The sequence below is a fragment of the Camelus ferus genome, chromosome 4 (assembly GCF_009834535.1).
Source record: "Camelus ferus isolate YT-003-E chromosome 4, BCGSAC_Cfer_1.0, whole genome shotgun sequence".
NCBI classification, from domain to species: domain Eukaryota; kingdom Metazoa; phylum Chordata; class Mammalia; order Artiodactyla; family Camelidae; genus Camelus; species Camelus ferus.
Window position 1 is genome coordinate 9,323,213 of NC_045699.1, and position 25,791 is coordinate 9,349,003.

General features: G+C 40.8%; 1 protein-coding gene across 4 annotated transcripts in view; it reads left to right on the forward strand.

Moving 5' to 3' along the window:
• The window catches only part of FRMD3 (FERM domain containing 3), a 296,566-nt gene that overhangs the window by 28,887 nt on the left and 241,888 nt on the right, over window positions 1-25,791 (forward strand). Inside the window, exon 1 of one of the 4 annotated variants that reach the window (XM_032477516.1) lies at window positions 9,627-11,218. The exons of 2 other annotated variants lie outside the window; for them this stretch is intronic. In XM_032477516.1, coding sequence (XP_032333407.1) covers window positions 11,072-11,218 — 147 coding nt within the window. In that variant the 5' untranslated portion in view covers window positions 9,627-11,071. Of the gene's footprint in view, window positions 1-9,626; window positions 11,219-25,791 lie in introns of those variants that run through there. One more of the 4 variants, XM_032477518.1, reaches the window with a different exon arrangement.

Genomic DNA, 25,791 nt, shown 5'->3' on the forward strand with positions numbered 1-25,791 from the left:
ACTGAGTAGCCAGAAAATAAGTGACGTTAAAAGGATACTGGAGCAGGAAGGGTATAGCTCAGTGGTAGAGCACATGCTTACCATGCATGGGGTCCTGGGTTCAATCTCCACTACCTCCACTTAAAATAAATAAATAAGCCTAATGACCTCTCCCCAACTTCCCCCCAAACCCTCCCCGAAAAGGATATTGGGTGGCTCACAAAATCACTAGGGAAGTGGAAGTGGAACAGAGAAGCAGACTGGGGCTAAGTTTTTAGGAGTAACACCTCAGAACTTCTCAGAGGAGGCAGTGTCTCCTAACTTCATTAGTAAGGATAAAAATAAGTAGCGGCAACAAAGATGCTCAAAATACAATGGTTTAAAGAATATGGAACTTCCTTCTCTTTCATCTAACAGTTCCCAGGGGAGTAGTCTAGGTTGGTGGTCATCCAGGGACCCAGAATATTTCCAAGTCAGTGTCCCATTATCCCTTAGGGAATTGTCATCACATGGATTATCAAAGCTGAGTGGCTTCCACATCTGAGTCTTTGCCATTAGAAGAGAGAAGAGAAAGCACATTCATAGTCTTGCTTAGATTTGAAACTGGCATCCAACACTCTGCTTATATTGTATTGGTAAGAAGTTAGTCACATGCCTATACTTGACTGCAGGGGACATATAATGTAGTGAGGTAGCCCGTGTCCAGCAATAGAACTATTAGTAGGTATGTTAGTTAGCTATCACAGCAGTAATGCTGTGTAACAAACCCCTCCTAAACGTGGTGGCTTTAAACCACCAGCATTTAGTCTCACTCTCACAAATTTGCTTGTTGGCTGCTGTTCAGTTGACCTAAGCTGGGCAGGGCAGGAAGGCTCTGATGAAGGCTACTGGTTGGCTGGGCACGGTGCCAGGCTGTGGGCGGGGTTCAGGCCCATTCCACATATGTTCATTCTGGGCAGAAAGGGCAGTGACTCTTTGGGGTGTGCTCTTCTCATGATAGAAGTGCACAGAAGGGAACAGAAATGCCTGATGCCTCTGGAGACTCAGCCCAGAAGTGCCACACTGTCACTTTCACCTATATTCCATTGGTCAAAACAAGTCACATGACCTAGCTCAACACCAGTTGCCAGGAAAATACTCTGCCTGCTCTATTGGGAGATGCTGCCACTTCATATAGTAAAGGTGTGGGTGTGTGTAATTCTAATACAGGGAGCACGTGAATAATTGAGAACAATAATTCAACCTGCATCCCATGAATTAAGGGGAGAGTATATTTTGATGGATAGCTTGAAATCTCTGAGACACCTGTTCATTGCTTGGCATTCTTAGAATTTGTATGGTACACTGGGATGAACTGGAAGGAATTTGGGGCCATCCCTATGGGACTTGGTGGAAAAATTCAGAATATACTGATATAATAAGGTAGATAAAATATAAAATATTAGGGAAGATATTAAATATTGAATAAGTATTAAACTTTTAAATAAAATATTTTCAATTTTTTATGAGAAACTTGAGTTTGCTTCTATAAACCTAATTACTTTATTGAAGTATAATTTATAGATGAAAATATATCTAAAGTATACAGTTTGATGACGTTTGACAATTTGATATATAACTGTTTTTAGATACCAAATTTTGTACTTGAAAAGGCTACTTTCAAGTCCTATGGAAATTTCTTGTGATAATAGCGATAGCTTTTAAATAACAGATTGGACCATGTGAAATTGCCAGTATTAGGCCGCTCTTGACCTGCAAAAATGGCAATTTCATATGGTTAAACCTAATACAATCAAACTTTGTCTAACAGAGTATTTCAAAATGAAGTTGAGACTTTTCTTTCAGCACACATTGATGTCAACATACTAATCTTGATAATTCACTAATAACACTGACCAAGTGGCACATGTGAACCATTTTAACTTCACCAAGGTTGGCATTTTGCTTTGAATCCGTAATATTTGTTCACAAACACACACACATATTTTACATATTGTTAAACTTAAAAAATTTGCAGCTTCCATTTTACTTCAGGTAAATAAAAGTTAGTTAAGTAAGCTATTTAAGCTACAACTATCTTTCAACAAATCTATAAGGTGAGATTCACTTATAAAAAAGCCTCATTTCAACTCACATTTTTAACAACCCTTGCTTTGAATGCCCATACACTTGAATATGAAAAACAGAGGGGTACACTGATCTCATGCTTCACTGAAAGCTGAAGCCAGATGGACTCTAGGAGCTTGTATTTTGTTAGATTTTCCCATTTTGGTTTCATCTTTCAATGTGCAATTCAGAGCTATAGACAACATTTACATATGCACGCTCTCTCTGAATAAAACAACATGTGTTACTTGAAAATCAAGATTCCAGATAAAATTCATGCTGTACAGGGCTTTTACATCCTTCTGACATTGCAGCAAAATCATGAGTGCACAAACACTTGCAGTGTTCCCATCACACTTCTTATTAATAAAAACATTTATTATGTCAAATAATTGGCATTTTGCTTCTGGGACAAATAGAGTTCCTCAAAGCATTTCTTTTGGGCCTTCTAATTAGTGCTGTTAACCACACTGATTCTGAATTAGTGTGGTTTCTCTATTATGAAATGTCAACCATGTGTCTGCTAATAGTGTCATCTGACACAGGGCTCTTTTCTATTTCCTTTACTTTTGGTGGTCTCAATTAGGTTGTGGACAATTTCCCACAAACAGATAAATGAGCAATTCTGTATTTATCTGAGGCATTTTAGGTTTAGCTATTAATTACATGACTGTTACCAGCATTCTGATATTGTTGCCAATCTCATAAAAGAATTTTATTTCTTATTTTGAGTATTTAGACTCTTAGGAATGATTGCATCTTTTTCTTTTTAATATGTAGGAATTGGGCTAAGGTGGTGGTGTAGTTTGCATGGGGCCACTCTTTATTTGCTAACTGCAAGTATGACATCTAAGCTAAGGAAAAGAAGACTTAATCAGGGCAGACAAGTCCAAATTTGAGACATTCCTTATAAATTCCTAATTAGTGACACAAAATCCTTTTATACTGCTGTGTTTGTCTTCTAAGTCTAATAGCTTTTAACTTTTAATTAAAAAACTCCCATAAATATATATGTGTAAAAGCAAAATATTTAAGTTAAACTTTCAGTGGAACTAGAGGCCTTTATGGCTTCAGAAAATCTTTTGGTCAATATATTTTCAGGTCATCTTCATTCTTTAAAATATCTTCAAACAAATATAAAGGGTGGATTCTGGGAAGCTGGCGGAGTAGGAAGCACCAGGAAACTGTCTACCTACCTAGGCAGTAATTGCACTGGCAGAGTCTGCATGATGTTACTATTTTGGAACTCAGAAATCTATTGAAGGTTTGCAACTTCCAGGGGAAACTTGGATAGTAGATTGTAAATTGCAGTTAATTTCAGTCAATTACAGCTCTTAGTGTGGTAACAGTTATCCATCCCCACCCCTAGCCCAATGGCAGAAACCCTGCACTCATTCCTGGAGCAGCCTGCACACAGCAGGAGCCAGGATGAAAGATAATGACTATAAACATCCAAGAAGCTCAAGTAAGATAAAGGCAGAGACATATATATATATATAAATTAGTCTAAAAGCTAGTATCATTAGTTTATAACTACAAGTTTAGTTTTCTACATAATTTAAGAGACTAATACATTGAAAAAGATCATTAGTTTGTGGTTTGGGGCACACAATGTATAAAGATATAATTTAGTAACATCAACAATTAAAAGGGGTGAAGACAGAAGCTGTAAAGGAGCAATGTTTTTGTATACTGTTGAATTTAAGACTGGTATAAATTCAAATTAGAGTTTTATAACTTTAGAGTGTTAAATATAATCCCCATGACAACAACAAAGAAAATAGCTATAGAATATACAAAAAAGGAAATGAGAAAGCAACTTTAAAAATCACAAAATTGTGAGAATTAAATGACATGCTCTTAAACAAGTAGAGGATCAAAGAAGAAATTACAAGGCAAATTAAAAATATTTAGAGATGAATGAAAATGAAAACATGTCAAAACTTAAGGATCACAGTGAAAGCAGTGCTAAGGGGGAAATTTACAGCTATAACTGCTTACAGTAAAAAATGAGAAAGAGCTCAAATCAACAAACTGATTTTACAAGTTGAGACTAGAAAAAAGAAGAATAAACTAAGGCCAAAGCTAGCAGAAGGAGGAAGATAACAAAGATTAGAGCAGAGATAAATGAAATGAAAAGTAGAAAAATAATAGTGTAAATCAATGAAATGGGAAGTTGATTGATTCTTTGCAAAGATCAGCAAAATTGACAAACCTTTAGCTAGGTAGACTAAGAAGAAAAGAAGAGTCAAGGTGGGAAGGTACAGCTCAAGCGGTAGAGCGCACGTTTAGCAGGCATGAGGTCCTGAGTTCAACACCCAGTACCCCCTCTAAAAATAAATAAGCCTAATTATCCTTCTCCCACCAAAATAAAAATTAAAAAATAAAATATTAAACAAGGAGACTCAAGTTATGAAAATCAGAAATGAAAGTGCCAGTTCTACAAAGAAAAAGTATAGGAGAGTACTATGAACAATTGTACTCCAAAAACATTGGATAATCTGGATGAAATGGACAGGTTGGCTTAGATCTCTTTCTCTCTCTCTCTCTCACACACACACACACACATAAGAAAATACTCTAAAAATAGTAAGGAGGTTGAATCAGTTATCAAAAATCTCCTGACAAAAAGCCTGAATCTGATGGCTTCTCCGATGAATTCTACCAAGCATTTAAAGAAGGACTAATACCAGTCCTTCTCAAACTTTTCCAAAAGTTGAAGAGGAAGGAACACTTCCTAACTCATTCTACCAGCATTATCCTGATTTGTACAGTGAAAACTACAAAATATGCTAAATCAATTAAAGAAGACATAAATTAACGGAAACACATCCCATTTGTTAGCATTTTGCTTTGTTGCTTCTGGATTTGATGTTTGACTCCATAATTATAAAAAATATTTCTAATGTGATACACCACACCAATAAAATAAAGAACAAAAATCGTATGATCGTCTCAATAGATGCAGAAAAGCTTTTGATAAAATTCTACATCCATTTATGATTAAAAAAAAAAAAAAACCTCTCCAGAAAGTGGGCATGGAGGGAACATACCCTAATGTAAAAAAGGCCGTATGTGACAAGGCCATAGTTAACATCGTACTAAGTGGTGAAAAGCTGAAAGCATTCCCTCTAAGATCAGGAACAAGACAAGGATGCCCAGTCTCACCACTTTAAACAACATACTTTTGGAAGTCCTGGTCACAGCAATCAGAAAAGAAAAAGAAAGAAAAGGAACCCAAATTGGAAAAGAAGAACTAAAACAGTCACTGCAGATGACATGACACTGTACATAGAAAATCCTAAAGGTGCCACCAAAAAGCTACTAGAGCTCATCAGTGAATTTGGTCAAGTTGCAGGATACAAAATTAATATACAGAAATCTGTTGTATTTCTATACACTAATAACAAACTATCAGAAAGGGAAATTAAGGAAGCAATCCCATTTACAATTACATCATAAAGAATAAAATACCTAGGAATAAACCTACCTAAGGAGACAAAGGATCTGTGCTCCAAAAACTAGAAGATACTGATGAAAGAAATTAAAGACAACACAAGCAGATGGAGATATACCATGTGTGTGGATTGGAAGAATTAATATCGTTAAAGTGAACATACTACCCAAGGCGATCTGCAGATTCAGTGGAATCCCTATCAAAATACCAAAGGCATTTTTCACAGAATTAGAACAAATAATTCTAAAACTTGTATAGAAACACAGAAGACTCTGAATAGCCAAAACAATCTTGAGAAAGAAGAACAGAGATGGAGGAATCATGCTCTCTGACCTCAGACTATACTAAAAGCTCCAGTAATCAAAACATTGTGATGCTGGCACAACAGACACATAGATCAATGGAACAGAATGGGGAGCCCAGAAATAAACACATGCATTAGTGGTCAACTAATCTAAGACAAAAGAGACAAGAATATACAATGAAAAAAGACAGTCTCTTCAATAAATGGTGCTGGGGAAACTGGACAGCTACCTGTGAAAGAATGAAATTAGAATATTCTCTACCATCATATACAAAAATAAACTAAATGGATTAAAGACCTAAATGTAAGACTGGAAGCCATAAAACTCCTAGATTAAAACCTAGGTGGAACACTCTTTGATATAAATTGTAGCTTTTTTTTTTTAAATTTCTCTCCTAAAGCAAAGGAAATAAAAGGCAAATATAAACAAATGGGACCTAATTAAACTTAGAAGCTTTTGCACAGAAAAGGAAACCACTGACAAAATGAAAAGACAACCTACTGAATGGGAGAAAATATTTGCACATGATATGATCAATAAGGGGTTAATATTCAAAATATATAAATAGCTCACACAACTGAACATCAGAAAAATAACCTGATTTTAAAAATGGACAGAAGAACTGAAAAGACATTTTTCCAAAGAGGAAATGCAGATGCCCAACAGGCACATGAAAAGATGCTTGATATCATTAATCATCAAAAAAATGCAAATTAAAACCACAATGAGATATCAGCTCACACCTGTCAGAATGGCTATCATCAAAAAGAACACAAATAACAAAAGTTGCTGAGGATATGCAGAAAAAGGAACCCTTGTACACTGTTGGTGGGAATGTAAATTGGTGCAGCCACTGTGGAAAACGGTATGTAGATTTCTCAAAAAACTGGAACTAGAACTACCATATGACCCAGTAATCTACTCCTGGATATATATCTGAAAAAAACGAAAACACTAATTCAAAAAGATAAATGCAACGCAATATTCACAGCAGCATTTATTCACAGTTGCCAAGATATGGAAGCAACCTAAGTGTCCTTTAACAGATGAATGGATAAAGAAGATATGATATATATACAATGGAATACTACTGAGCCATAAAAATGAAATTTCATCATTTGCAACGACATGGATGGATTTGGAGGATATTATGCTAAGTGAAATAAATCAGAGAAAGACAAATACTGTATGATATCACTTATATGTGGACTATAAAAATACGACAAACTAGTGAATATAACAAAAAAGCAGATTCACAGATATAGAGGACAAACTAGTGGTTACCAGGGGAGAAGGAGAGGGGGGGGAATGGACAAGATAGGGTAGGAGATGAAGAGGTCCAACTATTATGTGTAAAATAAGCTACAAGGTTATATTGTACAACACAGGCCACTATTTTGTAATAACTCTAAATGGGGCATTACCTTCTAAAACTGAATCACTATGTTGTACACCTGAAGCTTATATACTGTTGTACATCAACTAGACCTCAATTAATAAATAGTTAAGAGGGTAGATTTTATGTTATGTGTATTTTACAACAAGAAGTTAAATGGAGGGGAAGGGTATAGCTCAAGTGGTAAAGCACATGCTTAGCATACACAAGGTCCTGGGTTCAATCCCCAGTACTTCCTCTAAAAGTAAATAAATAAGTAAACCTAATTACCTCCCCCTCTAAAAAATAAATAAATAAAAGTGCAATACATTAAAAAAAAAGTTAAATAAATAACATAAAAAATTCAAAGAAGTGGAGTGCATAGTAAACAAAATGGAATAACTGAAATTTATTTTTCACTTAAATAATAAAAATTCCAAAAATACACAAAACATAAATATTACTACCCCATATAGCACAAAATATATTAAAAATGAGCCTCCTGAAATTGTAAGAGTACATTTAATGATTAGGATTCATTATATTTTTTTTTTTAAGAAATACAAAGAAATTCCAGCAATACCCTGAATTTGGCTAACCGAAAATTTCAGAAGCAAATAAAAAATAAAAAGCAAGAAGGAAGAATTAATAAAAGTCAGTCAGTAATTTAATAGCAAATAATGTCAACAATGAAAAACCAAACTTATTTTTATATTAGTAGAAAAATTGTGAAAATTAATTTTACAAGAAAACTAAATATTTTATATTTATCTGAAAGGCAAAGCATCTCACGGACCAAAACCAAATTATGATGAATTATGATCATCTAACGGGCAGTCAAAGGCAAAGGCAGGTGTCAATTTATTTGGATAGTAGGAAGTCACTGGAAAGTGCAAATTAAGTCAACAAATTTAGGTTTATTTACACACATACTTTTCAATTTAAATTAGCAAAACCTTGCAATTCTTTTTCTTCCTGGAGTTGACTTTGTAGTTGGTTTTCCCAGTGTGCTTGGATCTAATATAAGCATTAAGAATGAGAGTAGTCAGAGGTGGTAGGTGTGGCAGAGGGGTGGCAAGGAGATAGGCTTTCGTTTCCAAGGTAGTGCCTCAGGTGAGGTCAGAATAATCTTTAAACAAGGCAAACAAGTCTTCCATACGGGTACGGGAAAAGGCTTTGCTTCAGCTGTCAAGAGGGACTTGGAAGCTCGAATTACCCATTTATGGTCCCATTTCTATTCCCAGATTCCCACTCTTCCCTGATGATCTCTCTCTCTTTCTCATGAAATCTAGTGAGGTTGATCATTCAACTGACTTTGTAATTTGGCAACTTGTAGACAGAATTTTGAGTTTGATTTTTAGCCTTGTGGCTCAATTAAAAAATTTCTTTTAGCTCTTGTCATAGAAAGAATATAGCTTTTTAAAAGTCGTGAGCTGAGAATTTAGGACTCTGAGTGTGTCATTGCTTTTCCTCAAATGGTCCGGTTTTAAGCTCATCTCTTGAGTTCATTTTTTGAATTCCTCTTGCTCTTCATGTTATTTTTTGACCACGGCCACTTGGTTTCTCAAAGCCTTGCCTTCAGTGGGTACTCTGCTTCTGGTGACCATATACGGTATTAGCTATTTTTCCACGTATTCCAAGGGCTTCCAGAGCCCACATTATATTTGTTGAATCTCAGCCTCCCAAACCAGGCAGGTAGCCAATCTCAGATTCTCATTTCATCAAAATGCTGTTGCTTGCAATCCCGTTTTGGGTGATCTTCGTTCTGTCCTTTTTCCTACTGTCCTTATTCTGCTTCCTTGAAATTTGAGGTAACACTTTTGGGGTATTGAGCATGACTCTTTTGGAGCTATAATAAAGAAGGAGAAGTATGTCGCCTTTAAAGAAAAGCTTGGGTTATGTTGAAAGGTGACTTTTCTTTGATCTCTAGGCTATCTTAGATCTGCTCTTTGGGGTGGGAGAGATGATTCAACCCCAGCTGCAGTTTTCGTGCTGGAGTGGGACAGTCTCAGTACTGCATCTCATATGCATATGGAGCTTTACAGAGGACACACTGTCACCTGCCCTCCACTGGCCTTGTCATCCCAGCGTCTCGGCCACCTGTGAGATGGGTGGAACAAACACAGATGTGCTCGCCTTTGAAGTTGAGAAAAGAAAGGAGGAGACTTTCCCAGGATCCCCAGGGTTGGCCAGTAGTGGGGCTAAGAATCTGGTCCACATCTTCCCAGACCCTCCACACTGACCTCCCCTTCAGGCCCTGCCCTAACATTCATCAGCCCAGAACAAGGGTACACATGGAGACCCACAGACTATGATCTAAATATTTACCAGCAGTAATCAAGCTATCAACTGTTAAATAAAATACACTCCATCCTGCTATCTTGACAGTTGGGGGTTTCCAGAATCAAATGCTGAGACTGAATTTAGCAACACGGGAGGAAGCAGGAGCAGGCGGAGGGAGGAAACCGACTGCCACGCAGGCCCCAACCCCACGGGGAGTCCTGGCGCATACATGGACCATCAGAGTGTATATGCTGTATGACATGGCTTGGCCATCTCTCCCCACCCCAACGACAGGATGAGGGACCTCTGTGCAGCTGCAGCAAGAGCTGGAAGTTGGACAATAAGTCCCTCCTCTAACAAATACTCTTAATAAGCATGCTTAGCTCAGTAAAAGGCAGCAGGACGAGAGCCCCTCCTCTTCCCGCTCCTGGACGTCCTGGCCTCCACATCCAACCTCCATCCACCTGCCTCCACGGCCGCCCTTGGGCCTGTGGGCGCATCACACAGGGCTCGAGCCACTCTGGGGAAGACAAAGGGGCAGGAGACCCCCATCTCCAACATACTGGAGGCGGAATTCCAGGGTCATCAGTACCCAGAGATCCTAAAACGGGAAGGCGCACACCTCCATTCTTGGGCAACAGGGGAGTAAAAGGAAGACCCCCAAGGTGGGGGGGGGATGGTGGAGGGGCAGGGTAGGAACCCTCTTGCTCAGGTCTAAGGTACTGCTACCAAAGATCATACTGAGATGTCCGGAGACAAAAATGAGAAATTGCTTAAGGAAGGTTCTGAATTTCTTAGAGAAGGAGATTGACTCCCAGTTAATATTAAATAAAGGCTTACAAAAATCCCCGTGAGCACCAGGTATTGTTACTGTTAGCCTTATTTTTGCTGTAGCCGGGCCAGGGCCTCAAGTCACTCTCGGGGTTCGCCCTTGGTCCAATAATCCTCTCCCGCGGTGGAATCCTCCCTGCGGGTGTAGGGCAGGATCGGCCACCCCCTCCCGCGGCCAGGTCCCTGGAGCCGAGCCGAGCTGGGCGCTGTCGGGCGCGTGGGGGAGCCGGGGCAGGGACGAGCGCGACCAGGAGCCAGAGCTCTAGCGGCCGGAGAGGGAGGAGGCTGCCGGGCCCAGCCTGACGCAGAGGCGGCGGCGGTGGAGCACGCCACTGGCCACCAGCGCCAGCCTTCCCTCCGCCTTCTTCTGCCGCGGCTCCTCGCGCGTGGGAGTGAGTGCGTCGCGAGCCAGCCGGGGGTCACGGGCTCCGGGCATCCTCTGCAAGCGAGCCCCGGCAGAGGGAGGCGCAGGAGCGCGCGCGAGGGGCGGAGGCAGGGAAAGGAGCGGGCGAGGCGGAGGCGAGGCAGCGGAGGGAGGGGAGCTAAGGGAGGGAGGGACCCGCCTGCCGCGCCCCGGCCGCTCGGCATGTGTGGCCGCAGGCGCCCGTCGCCGCTGCTGTTCCGGGGCTGAGCCGCGCCCGGGTGTCCAGGTCCGTGCGTGTGCGAGTGTCTGTCCGCGCGGGCGAGCGCCGCGCCGGCCTCGAGCCTCCCGCTCGCTTCCCCGGGCCGTGGTGCATGTTCGCCTCTTGCCACTGTGTGCCGAGAGGCAGGAGGACCATGAAAATGATCCACTTTCGGAGCTCCAGCATCAAATCGCTCAGCCAGGAGATGAAATGCACGATCAGGCTGCTGGACGACTCGGAGATCTCCTGCCACATCCAGGTGCTGGCGGTGCGGGGCTAGGGAGACCGGGTACGCGCTGAGCGCAGAGATGGGGGGCCTCTGCTGGTGGGCGTGCGCGGGCAGGGGAAACCCACCCGGGAGCCTGCTAGAAAGCCAGGTTTCGCTTCCTCCGCCCTCTGAAGCTGCGAGCCCAGCCCAGGGATGGGGGCACTGTCCCCCGGAGCACCAGGCGCGCTAATTTATCTGCTCCCGGGCCCCTTCCTCTAGCTTGCACCCTGAGCGCACGTCTCGCTGCGCCTAGGCTCGGGGCGCGGGGCAGCTGCCTGCTGGAGGACTCTAACCCCACTGTTCCCTACCCCGTCGAGAAATAGGAGCTCCAAGAGCCGAGAGGGGTACCTGCATGTCGCCCACTCTTCCTTCCTCCCTTCCTCCACGTGGAGAAGTCATGCACCAGCCTGGGTTCACTCATTTCTTTTTCTGGCGCCCAGGCTCCGAAGGTTCCCTGAGACCCAGGGGCCAGCTCCCGCTCCCTGCCTCCCCTCTACTGGTGGCCTTTACTTCTCAGCGTGGGGCGGCGGCGAAGTTTCCCAGGAGTGGAAGAGGCCAGGCAGCCCGGGGCTCCAGCCTTAAAAGATGGGGCGTGTTCTGCGCGGAGCTGGAGCTACCTCAAAAAGAAATCGTATGAAATCTGAGTGTTTCAGAGTTAGGAAAAGGGCTGTGAGGCCAGCAGGCAGGGAACTCTGCAGGATCGGGGTCCCGGGAAAGAGCGCCCTTTAGAAAATTGGTGGACATTTGCTCTCATCCAAAGTTGGAGAAGGCCAGAGTTGTTTGAGTGAAGGCAGCTTTGCTGGGAGCCCCATCCTCGGCTATTAAGTGCCTCTGGGCTTGCAGGAGATCTAGTGTAAGCTGTAATGGGGTGTGTGTGTGTGTGTGTGTGTGTACTTTCCAGTGCGTGTATATGTAGGCAGAAGGGTGCCTTAACCATTACTCATTTGGGGTGTGCAATCTGGAAAGGTCGTGTCAGGGTTCAGCACTATTAGCTTCTGACTTTTAAATCTATTTACTTATCTCTGGGATTTCCTCTTCTCACCTACCCCAAGTCTTGAAATTCCAGGACTGAGCTGTTTTTTAAAATACTGGGCACTCTACCCCGTTCTTGTGAGAGAAGAATGGGGGCAGCGTCTCCCAGCAATGAGAATCTGCCTCTGCCCTGTGTGTTAACCAAGAATGAATGAATGGTCTTCCATTTTTTTTTTTCCTATGAGAGTTTGTGACATGGTGACAGTGGCAACTAATTTGTAAGCGACAGCTGGCTAAGTTTCAAGTCAGGAGTGTGGTGCCCTATGACCTCCCAGGAAAGTAGGCTCTCACTGACTTTTCTGGAGGATCTTGAATTTCATTATGAGCTGAACACTGCTGCTAAACTTAATAATAAAAGGATTAGCAGGATAGGCAGTTTTTCTGCTGCCACAGGGTTGCACAGAAGCATTTGGCATGTACTGTCTTGTGATCCAGAGAGTAGTTTGTGCACTTTGCTTTAAGTCCTAAAATAGGTGTGCGAGAACTTTAACTCATGTTGAATGTGTAGATAAAGAAGGGGCTGGCAGCAGGGGGTGGGGCTGTTTAGTTCTCCTGAGCTCTCTTAGCTTTCTGTCTTCCCTATCCTGTCCCAATCAGAGTTGACACTACTGTTTTTTTCCCTTCTGGGGAGGAAGCCTTCCTTAGAATAGATATTCTCCAAAGGACATGCATTTGTTGTCTGGTGTTCTGGGAAACAATAAATTGTAGCCAGTCTAATAACAATTTGGAACGTTAGAGTTTGCACGGGCCAATTGATGCCAAAGAGGTTAAAATGGTATGTTCCAAAATGTTGATTTTTGGCATTGCTTTAAAAAAATCAAATCTTTTATTTGGAGTCACATCTGCCCCACATAGTGATTATCATTTAACCAATTAAAATGAATTAAAAGGTTTTATTTGGATGATTTTGGACCTTAGACCTTCCTAGAGTATTTCAAACCCGGGAATTGAAATTACACTTCTGAGTAGAAGGTCACAAAAAACTTTCCATTTGTTTAGGGTGAGAACAAAATGATTTTTTTTTAAAGATCCTTTTGGTGTCACCAGGATATGCCCTGGGGAATCCATCTGTCTTTCCTTCCTTGCTTGCCTTTTTCCTCCATGCCAGGGACTCACAAAGTTAAAGGAGTGTCACACAGACCCTCCGTCCCTCTATAACCTGTACAAAATGCGTGTTATGGATGTTTTTTTTGCAAAGTAATAGCATTAAAATATTTTTTCCAAGTTATATAATTTTGGTGGTTATTGACAAAGAAAACTTTCGAACAAACAACCTTATGGCTCAGTGTCAGAAGCCTGATAGCCAGCTCCAGTAGGCAATGCCAAGAGTCACCTGCTCTGTCTCTTCAGAGGGTCTAGCATGCTGTCCTGTCCTGTCATTTGCAAGTGAATATTTAGGTAGAATGGTAGAGAAATTCCAAATGGGTGGGGAGCCAAAGGAGAGTCTAGGGCACCAGACAGAGGCCCCGGGAAGGGGAAGAGTTGCTGAATGTTCCCTGCTGGGCTTTTCTGGCTGAGTCAACCCTTGAAGTCTGGAGACAGTAGAACGACATGGCTTAGCTCTAACTTCTTTCATTCAGTCTTGCTGCTTTAAGGAGAAGGGAGTTCTCGCCATCTTCCCCATTCTGTCCATGTTTTCAGATGCTGGCATTGCATTCACAGATTCTTTTAATGAACTTGCCATTTTTAATACTGACTTTATGGACTAAAATACAGACTTTCCACATTATTTATTTTTAGCAAATCCTGGTAAACATGGCTGGTATCACTGTAATTGGCTGGGAACTTGTATTTGTATTTGAATAGAAATCCAAGCATTGTGCTTCACACATAGTAGGCACTTAACAATTATTTATAGATGTCTATTGAATAATTTCTAGACTGTTAAATTTATGAGAGTAGGAACTTTATTTTGTGGTCCTTACTGTTCATCAAGGAGTTTTCATTACCTCGAGTAGAACCTGGCGTATAGTTGTGTTCAATGAACACTTGTTGAATGAATGAATGCCACTGGCCCAATATTTAACGTAGGTCATTGCCTGTCAGCATGAGGGTAGCATGACAACACTGGATTGGGAATCAGGACATTCGTGGTTTTGTTATGTAACCAACCAATTGTGTGACATTAAGTGAGTCATTTGACATTTGGAATCAATGTTTCTTCTTTTGTAAAGCAAGAGAGTTGCGTTAGAATGGATGGCTATAGTTTAATTATTACCTAGACCAATTACATTTGAATGAAACATTGCTGTTGACAGAGTGGTTGTATTCACGTGATCTCACGTGATTTTCATTACCTCCATTGTTATTTTGTTATTAAGTGTTAAAATATTTAGAGAGATTAGGCAACTTGGGTCACCTGGCAAGTAAGTGGGTTAGAACCTATCTCATTTGACTCAAAATCCAGACCTCTTTCTTCTCTGAAGCTGCCGCTTGAGACTTGAGAGTTAGGATGCTTTAGGCTGCAAATCAGAGAGTGGCCAAGTTTAAGTGGCTTCAATAATAAGGACACTTATTATCTTACCTAATGAGAAGTCCAGAGGTAGGGCAGCTTCAGAGTTGTTCAGCAGCTCTGCATGGACCCAGGTGCTTTCCATCTTTCTACTCTGCCATCCTCAACACGTCACCCATGTCACTTATGGCCATCATGATTACAGGGTGACTGCAGTCGTTCTGAATGTTGGTCCAGCACCACCACACCCACCATATTAGAGGTGGTATTTCCTCCTGCATTTCTTTTTATCACGGAGGAACACCTTTCCTGGAGGCCCCCATCAGTCTTCCCATCAGATCTCATTGGCCAGGATTGGATCATACACCCATGCCCTAGCTACAAAGAGTCTAGGAATGTGTAAAGTTGGTATTTGCATTCTTCACTCCCTATAATGGGAGGTGGGCTTTGACATCATAGAGGCATTGGAGAGGGTGTGTGTGTGTGTGTGTGTATGTGTGTGTGTAGTGGAGGGTGGGAAAGTGCTGTTGGTTAAGGAAGCAGTAGTTTCTTTCAGAATAGGTCAAATTGAGTTACAATTATTGTTACAATAAAATGGGCAGGAAAGTTTAATAAGATGTTCGCTAAGCCCTGGCATATTTTGGGCAATCTCTGTGTGATCAAATTCTGTAACAAGAAAAGTTATAGCATAATCCTTTGTAGTTTGTGCTGTTAGATATCGGTTCCATTCCTACTGAGCTGGTAGATTCTGGGCAGCTACGAGCCATCTTGTACAGAGCAGGCATGTCTGCTGTTGTTGAAGTGGCAGTGTGACCAATTGGTTGAGAGCTTACATTCTGGAGTGCGACTTGCTTGGGTTTGAACCCTGGTTCTACCATTAATTAGCCAGGTGATTTTGAGTAAGACTCTTTACCTCTTTGGGTCTCAGTTTCCTCATCTGTAAAGTGGGGATAATAATGGCACAGACCTCATGGGCTTGTTATAACAATTAAATGTGGAATATATGCCAAGTGCTTAGTACCTGGCCCATAGGAAGAGCTGATAAAATATTGACTGTTGTCTTACTATTATGTGAAGGTATATTAAATTTAATCCTAAGTAGTGGAAAGCTTTAGCTTATAACCTAATGTCTTTAAACTCAGACTCCATCACTTCCTGACTGTGGAAGACCTTAAGCGAGTCACTGGGCCTCCCGTTTTTTATCTGCAAAATGGGCATGATAATTCCTCAGTTGCTAACTTCTTTTGGATTGTTGAGATGATGTCTGTAAAGGCATGTTGTAAATGTTAAAACATCACACAAGTGTAGAATACTTTTCTCATTAATTTAGTTGATTAAAAAAGGGACAGTAGTTTACTGCAACAGGAATTGCTCAGGTACAAACATACATATGTGCTGTGTATCAGGCCCCAAAACAATCCTGCTGGTGAAATCTGAGCAAGGTCTAGCTGACAGCCACACCCTTTCTGCTAGTAAGGGCGATCCAACACTTTTCTCTATCAAACTTATCTGGAATGCCATTCAGAGTACAGTGACAAGCAGACACAAAAGGAACAGAAGAGAGGGACAGTTTGTTAAATACTGTGGTTCTAATTCTGATGTGTTTAGGCCTAGATTACATGGGCCAGCTCTTTGTATTAAGTATATTCTGACAAAAAAGTAATGTTATTTCAATGGTCTGCTAAGATCTTATCTCTTGATGTCCTCAGAGCAAAGACAGAGTGTATTGACTGTGCAGAGAGTGCAATACTGTTAGCTCCACATCATTTGGACAGTTTATCAGCCGAGTGCTTTTAACTACATCTGACAAATTCTAGTTGAAACTGGCTTTAACATTAAGGACATTTACTGGATCATATATCCAGAAGTCCCGAGTTAAGTAAGGACCTAATTCAAGGACTATCCTGGGAGGCTTTGTCCTCAGACCTGATAGCGAATTGGTTATGGTAATTCCAGTTCTCACATTTCCATGGAACACCCTCCAGAGGAAGAGAGAAACCATTTCCGACTCAGCATTCCAAGCCAACATCCTGCAGTCATTCTGATCAGACTTCTAGGTCACGCGCCCACACTGCATGAGTGACTGTAATCAGTGGAAGGGAATGGGTGACCAGAACCTAACACTGGGTCTCGGAGTGGAATCGACTTCCTTCCAGCTGGTGGTCTGCATGGGGGAGAGGTCAATACCTGGAAATCAAGGCTCTCTTCTGCAGGAGCAAGAGGGGAAGGGGAGAGGTTGCTAGGAAGATTACCCACAGTATCCACACTAGATGCTTTGTCTGGGTCGGTGGTTCTCGAAGTGTGTTCTGGGGACTGCCAGAAGTCCCTGAGATCCTTTCAGAGGCTCTGTATACAAGGTTCAAACTAATTTCATAAAGGTACTAAGATGTTATTTGCCTCTTCTGAATAAAACAGTTTTATTGAGATATACCTCACATGCCACAAAATTCACCCACTTAGTGTACAATTTAAGATATTCACAGAACTGTGCAACCGTCACCGCATTAAATTTTGAAACATTTTCATCATGCACAGAAGAAACCTTGTGCCCTTTAGTAGCCATACTCTTGCTTCCTCCAAACCTCTCAGCCCTCGGTAACCATTCATCTACTTTGTCTCTATAGATTTGCCTATTGTGGACATTTTATAAAAATGAAATCATATAATATGTGATCTTTTCTGTCTAGCTTCTTTCACATAGCATAATGTTTTTAAGGTTCCTCCATGTTTTTCCTATTTCTATTGTATGGATAAATCATGTTTTATCAGTTCATCAGTTGATGAAAATTTAGTTCCGCCCCCCCCCCCCTTTTGGCTATTACAAAGGATGTTGCAGTGAACATTCCTGTAAAATTTGCAATTTCTCTTGGGTGTCTATCTGGGAGTGAAATTACTGGGTCATATAGTAATTCTATGTTTAATCTTTTGAACTGAACAATTTGCCAAACTATCTTCTCAAGCAGCTGCACCATTTTGCCTTCCCACCAGTAATGTACAACGGATTCAACTTCTCTACATCCTTGTCAACACTTGTTATTGTCTATTTGATTATAACCATCTTAGTAGGTGTGAAGCGATATCTTATTGTAGCTTTGATTTGCATTTCTTTGATGACTAATGATGTTGAACATCATTTCATGTACTTGTTGGCCGTTCAGGTATCTTTTTTGGAGAACTGTCTATTTGAATCTTTTGCCCATTTCAAAGTTGGATTGTCTTTTTATTACTGAATTCTGGGGGTTCTTTATACATTCTGGATACAGACCCCTTATTTAATATATGACTTGCAATTTTTCTTCCATTTTGTGGATGTGGGCTGTCCTTTTACTCTGATGGTGTTAAAATTTTAAAAATTTTGATGAAATCTGATTTTTTTTTTCTATTGTTCCTTGTGATTTTGGTGCCACAGCTAGCTATTGTGTAATCAAAGGTCCTGAGACTTATACCTATGTTTTCTTCAGTTTTATAGTTTTAGCTCTTACATTTAGGTCTTTTATTAATTATTTTATTGATGTAATTCACATACTATAAAATTCACCATTTTAAAGTGTAAAATTTAGTAGATTTAGTATATTCACAAGGTTGTGCAGCCATCACCACTACCTGATTCCAGAACATTTTTATCATCCTCTCAAATAAAACTGTGCCCATTAATAGCCACTCCACATCTGATCCATTTTGAGTTAATTTTCATGTATGGTGTGAGGTAAGGGTCCAACTTTATTCTTTTGCATGTGGCTATCCAGTTGTTCCAGCGTCATTCATTGAAAAAATGATTTTTCTATTTGTCACCCTTGTTGAGATGTTGTTTGCCTTTTCCACTTTCATTTTCTCACAAGTATACAGTGGAGTTTTCCAGAGACTGCATGATATGTGATATTGCAATGCACTGAATACAGAAACAGATGTGGGAATCCAGCTGTCTTCTACTGAGCCAGGCATTAAAGACATTTGCAAAATGTAAAATGGTTCTACTTTCTCACTGAATTAGTTTTTTTGCTTTGTAAAATAAAGTTATTTTGCATAAAATATGTATGTTCATGTACAATGGGTTTATTATTATTATTTTAAAATGAATCAATAATTGAATATTTTAAAAAATTATCAGCAAACACTGAGATATACAACCCAAGTAAACAAGAGTTCTGTAGATCCTCAGTTGTGTAAAGAAATTTTGAGGCAACAAGCTTAAGAATTTTCGGGTTTTGGTAACTGTCAATATACTGAATTTCATGAAAAATTTTAAAGAACCCTAAATAAAACAACATAGAACTCCCATATATCTTGAACCTCCAAGATTTCAAGTTATAAGTACTTGAAATGATGTCAATTAAATAAAAAAACACCCAAAGTGTACACGGAAAATGTGTACATGTCTATTTGGAATTCTTAGCATTAACCATATACCCGTGTACAGTGTGTGCGCGCACGCGCGTGTGCGTGCATGCATACGTGTGTATCGCAGTGTTTGAGCAAAAGAACAAGGCCAGGCTCTACTCTCAACAGCATTTCCCAATTGCACTTGGTATCCAGCTGAATCTTGATTTTTTTTTTCCAATTCTAAGAGTTAAATAAAGCCTTGTCTTACTTTGAGGCCCCTCTTTTGATTATGGAAAATATACAGAGACAATGCATTCAGTGTTTAAAATGTAAACTGCTTGAACTGGGCCCGTCAGTCATCAAATTCTTAAGTTGTTACTTCTTTTTCTGAGGAGGCCTTTTGGGAATTCTTAAAAACATGGCAAGAATGGAAATATCAGACCTTGTTCACCGGGGAATCTACTGTGAGCCTCAAGGGGCGAGAGTGCAGGCAGTGGGTACGAGCCCCCCACCTCCCCCACCCCTCCCCCCAGCTCCCGCTTGGCGTCGGGGAGGAGTCACGTTGCCCCTCCTGTGAAGTAGCTGAGAGCCAGAATTGGAGTCCAGAGGTGGGAAAAAGGGGGATTATGAGCAGGAGCCATCAGGGCAGGTTTTGCAACTGAGATTTGAACTTAATTCAGGCTAAAAAGAGGTTCAGCTCTTGGGAGGGATGTGTCAGTGCTTCTCAGTCTCTGATATTCGTGTGGATCTTCTGTGCTGCTGTTAATATGCATATTCTGACTCAGGAGGTCCTGAGGAGGGCCCCAAAATTCTGCTTTTCTCACAGGCTTCCAGAAGGTGCTGCCGGGCCGCTGATCTGTGCACCACACCTGGAATTGTAAGCTGTTTGTGGAATTTGTCTGTTTCATAATGATACTCTTAATTTCCTTGAGTGTGGGGACTTTTTGGCCCTCATCTTCCTTGATAATACCTCACCTGGCACATTTCCCTCAGTAGATGCTCAGTGAATGTTTGCGTGGATGAATGAATAAAGAAATCCATCCAGGTGTGTCTATTATGAGGGACTGAAGTGCTCATGAGACAGTGAGGCTAGGGCTGAAATGATTCCTTTGGACTCCCTTCACCAGCCAGATCAAGAGAAGGAGGGGTTTATTACTTGTAGCAAGTAAGGAGAACACTTGCTTTCCCAAAGCAGTGTCTCCCCAAGAGATTGTTTTTCAAACAAGGTTTCATATGATGGCCAATCTGGTGATCTGTGAGAGCACACGGGGGCCCAGGGTTAATGAGAGAATTCTTGTCCCTCTGGGCCACACTTCCCACTCTTCTCTCCTGCATCCTGGACTCTTGGTGGCCTTGTGGAGGAACTCTGGCAACTTCTGGGCACAAACAAATCACTGTGTATAAGTCAGCAGTGCTTGGAAGTTCCCAGAGGCATAGGGGACCCAGCTGTTTGCACTTGCAGAAGTGACCTCGAGGGACAGTGACCCCAGAGGATAGTGGCAAATGCATTTGAGGTGTAACATAAGCTCTGGAGCTGTTTGTTGTGGTGACTTTCCCGGAAGGTGCAGGAGGGAAATGAGGGGATCACTTTGCAAAAAATGAAGCTCATTCTAAAAGGAAAGAACATTTGTATAGATCAGTTGTATTTTCCAAAAATGAATTAGTAAAGTTTTTTGAAATACATCAATCTTATTCAGTAAACATTAAAAAATTTCTTGTATATGCCAAGCACATAGCTGAGAACCAGAGATAAAAAAAAAATAAAATCAGACATCAAGAGACCCACCATCATTTGGAGGAAGAGAGACAAGATCGTGATTCAAGGACAGAATAACAGATGTAGGGACAGGTCTCTGTGGGTGGAGGACCAAGAGGAGGCATCTGTATGAGACCCGGGCATCAGTAAGTATCTCTGATATTGATGCAACTTGATTAATAATTAAAGAAAAGTGGAAGTCAATTCTTTGAAAAAGGGGAAAAGGCATTCCAAACAAGGTGGGCTCTTGCTTGGTGTACAACTGTGGGCATGAAACAGCATGATTGGTTATAGAAATGAGGAAATGGAGAATCTGGGATTAGGTGGTTGGTTTCAGCGACAGGGGTAATGGTGATGCCAATCCAGTACCGGACAGAAATTTCGGGGACCCAGTGGAAAATGAAAATATGGGGCCCCTGGTCCAAAAATTATTAAGAATTTCAAGATCACAACAGCAGACCATTAAACCAAGTGTGGGGTCCTTCTAAGCTGGATGAAGCTGGCTCTGAGAAGACAGAATAAAGGAGAAGCAGGTTAGGGGAGGAGATGATGGGTTTGGACATGTTGCTTCTGTGGTCCCTGTAGTGGAGATATCTGAGGGGAGAATTCCCGGTGGGAAATTGGAAATAAAGAATAAAAGTCATCAGTGAGGTCTGGCATGGAGACACAGATAAGGGAGTCGTTAGTAATCATGTAAGTAGTGGTAGAAACCACGTGGTATGAACGAAACCATCATGATAGGGCTTCCTTTTTTGCCTATCTTTCTGCCTGCGGCATCCTTGTAGATCAAACCAGTGGAGTTTGAGCTCTGGAGTTCTTTCCAAGAGTGCTTGATCATTTTTACTTTGTTTGGCAGCTCCCACCTCCATTTTCACTCCATTTTCTTCTGCAAATAGGGCATTCAAGTCAGTGTTCTTGGTGGAAAAGCATTTTCCCTTTCTTAATCCTCATTTCCTAGCTTGACCTAACAAATGAAAAAAGTCTTCTCTCAGCTGCAAGGCTCTGATTTACAAAACATAGGATTTTCACTCTAGAGAAGTTGTCCTTTGAGATGGTGTCATGAACATTAAATAGATAATACATTTAAAAATTCTATCAATGTGGTACAAAGTTGAAGTAAACATTATGTGAAGAGCAGTTTTGCAAGTTATGCTGCAATAATTGATCCTTTACTTCGTATTTATTTATGTCTCAGACATCTCCTATGGCAAATTTTGTTTTCTGTTTAGTTTTCAGGGTATTATTGTGGATATTAATTAAAATAAATCCAAGTGCTATAAAATTGCTCAAAGAAATAATTTAATATTAGCAACATAATGACCTGGATCTTAGATGTACAACAGAGCTTTGTCTGGATATATCTATTATTATGCTAAGACTTGAAATATGATTATTCTGTAGCAGGGAAAGCAATTAGCATATTGACAGATTAAGGTTTGGTTTATTACTTTCTCACCTCAGAAGCATAATTTGCTGCTTTAAGGCACTAGGCCTTGATGGTGAATGTTAGCCTGGAAAGGATTGACTGAATCAGGGTCTTCACACACAAACTATGAAAATTCAAACGCAATGTCATTTAATGGATTGATAACAAAATTAAGCAGTCTCAAAAAAATCAGCAGTTGACTTACGGTATAGCACAGGGAACTTATATTCAATTTCTTATAATAACGTACAGTGGAAAAGAATCTGAAAAAATAATATACATATGTATAGCATGACTGAATCACTTTGCTGTACTCCTGAAACTAACATTGTAAATCAGCTACACTTCAATAAAAAATAAAATTAAAAAAAATCAATAACTAATTAGCCTTATTAATTGAAGAGAGGACAAAGGCCTAATCAATAAGTTGGCTGATAATTCTTCCTTGATGTAACTAGCTGATGTTAGTTTTTGGCTGGTCTATACACACATTACTGCCCGTTGTTCTGAAAATAACGTTAGTCCTTGTGATCTGTAAGTGTTGTCTATAGTGTTAATGGTGGTGGGAATTTGTTGGTTCTTTGTTTAGCATCATCCTTTCTCTCTGCTCATATGCCTCTTAATATCCTTGAGTAGTATGTTCATAATGTGTATTAGCTAGTTGATTAAATTGAGAACCAGGGTTGCTATGTGATTTGCCTGAAGTTGCCTACCTATAGCAAAATCAGGATAGGGTATGGTGTCTTGGGTTATAGACTTGCTCCTCCTACACTAAATACTGCCACTATTTTGTTTTTGAATCTTCCTTGGTAGTCTAAATGATGTAATTCTTTTTCACTGACAACGCTTACTAGCACAAGGGAAAAAAATCTCACACTGACCACATTTCTGGGTAAAGATATTGTACTGATGTCTTAGAACTGTTATCTAAGGATACAATTTTAGTTCTTCTGTACTTTCTTCTAGTCAACATGTAGGTCAATAAAATGAGCCATGTGAAAATAAAAATTGCTATTAATTTATCAGATATTTATTAATGTTTTGGCATCTAACATTACTAGAAAATTGAAAGATATCCTCCCTTTCCCTTACATGTTTGTCATGGTGCATACATTGCTTATAGTTCAAAATTTCAAAGTAACTTTCAAGAAATTAACAAAGAAAAAAAGAAGAAAGTTGACATTATAGAATTTTCTATTGATCCTCTGTGGTTATTTACCTTGTTGTTTTGAGATTGGCTCTGGAAGTCAAATTCTTAGTAATCCTAGACCGTGGTATTTAGAAGACCGCCAGAAAAATATGAAAATAAGGTTTTTGTTTTTGTTTTTGTTTTGGTTAGGCACTAGCTACATCCTTGTCAGGCTCTCTTTGTTTTGAAGGCTTAGGTAGAAGAGTAATAATAAAATCTCTGGAGTCAGGGGTGGAAAAAACACTTCATGCCACCTGGAGCCTTGTCAAGGATAACTTCACCTCCTGTGTTCCCAAACCTCAAGGGAGATGTATTTCTGCTGAAGTACCATGGCGGGGGGTGGGGGTGGGGGGAAGCACCTTGAATGACACCTTTTGTCTCCATGTTTGGAGACATCGTTTCTCCACCAGGTGTAGATGGCACCTTCTTGGTTCAGTGCTGATTAAAAGGGAAAAAAGGAGGAAAAGTTGTACAGTAATTCAAGGGCAGCCGTGAAGTCTGAGTTTGCAGCGCCAGCAGCCATGTGGTAATTTGAGAATAGCAAATTAGAAGAACAAAGCAGATTTTAATCATATGCCACAGAGAGGAAGGTGGTTTAAGTTTATCTCCAAATTGTACCTCCATTAGAGAAAGGGAGACTTTTATTGCTCTAATCTAATATTTATTGTTAAAGATTTCTTTCCCCCAGTCTTTCTTTAGTACACTCACTGGGTGGGAAATACCAGCCTTTTCCCGTCAATGTACTGAGAAGTTGTTAAATATGAAATACTTTCTTGATGTTACTGGGAATGGAGAGAGAGAAAGAGAGAGAGAGAACATGCCACTGACTTTGAGATTCAAGATCTTTACCCTTTAGGAGGAGATTTTATTCTGAAGGCAAGATTTAAGATTGAGACTGTTCCCTGCCATTCTTTCCATACACCCATCCATCTATCCACCCATCCATCATTCATCTGTCAACTCATCCACCCACCTGTCCATTCATTCATCCAACAGACAGTGACCGAGCACCTCTGCTAAGGACTGGTCTGAATATCAGAGATAAAAAGATAAGTAAGAATATGGTCCTTTCCAGTCTGGTAGAGAAGACAGACACATGAGCAACTTCAAGGTGGTACTACTGCGATAGAAGAGCACTAGGACATAAGTGGAGCACGTGAAGGAGCCATGGTATGGCTTAGGGGAAGGTGTAACCCTCCTATAATCTCTTGTTAACTCTGTTCCTAAGTCACTGCTCCTTAGAAGAATATTCTTTGAAATGGACCACTGATACTTTCTCATTCCCATTTAAGTGTGAATAAAAGCATCTTTAAGAACTTTGCTCTTCTTCTTGCAAATATCTTAGCCAAAATTGTACCTTGCTATAAAATATGATTTCAAGAGAAGTCACACACACCACTTCCTTGCTTCCTACCAGATTTTCACCCTCAAAGTGTCTCGAATATGGAAATTCTGCAGCAGCCACTGGGGCTCCTAATCCAACCCGGGAAGGACAGGGAAGATTTCCTGAAGGAGATGATGTCTCAGATGAGTTTTAAAGAAAAAGTAGGCATTGTCTGGCCCCTAAATTGGGGGAGGGTGTTGAGAAGGGGTATAGTGAGGAAAAGAAGGACCTTTGGCAAAGGGTTTAGCATAGGCAAAGGCATGGTGTTTGCGAGGAATTAAAAGAAAGGCATTGATTTTCTATGTCAACAGAGAGGTCCATAACCTGCAGTGGGGTGTTGGCAATTATCAACTCAGACTGTGCAGACAATGGAGTGGACAGCTGGAGTCTAGAAAACAATATTGGCTGCTGTTTACTAGGGAATAATTAGGACAACCCCACTGAGGCATGGTCTGTATGGTTCAATAACCTGAAGAATTGTTTTGCAGGGTCAGCTTGGCTGCACTTCCAGGGCAAGAGGTAAGATGCATTGGGTGTTTGATCTCAGGCTTTGAATGCTTTAGTGAGTTTTGAAAAGTACCACCCTGAGGAGCACTGGAGTTTTCAAGATTTTAGTTAAGGTTTTAAACTTTTATATGCTGTCGGGGTGGCTGTGGTTCCATGACCTGTGTCCTTCAGGAAATTGACAGACTTTTCCAACGTGACTCATCTCATTAACCTGTTAGGGTAGCCCTAAGCCCAGCCAGAGAGGGCCTGATGGAAGTAGTGGTGGGGGCTTCCGGAAATAACTGTTGATCAGAGGTGAGAAGAATTGAAAAAGGTCGTCTCTGAACTTTAGATCAGCACTATCTAATAGAGCCTTTGTGATGATGGAGCTGTTCTGTGTCTGTGCTGTCCAGTTTGGTAACCACTAGCCTCATGTGGCTGTTGAGCACTTAAAATGTGACAAGTGTCAATGAGGAACTGAATTGTCAATGTTATTTTAAATTTAGTTCATTACAATCT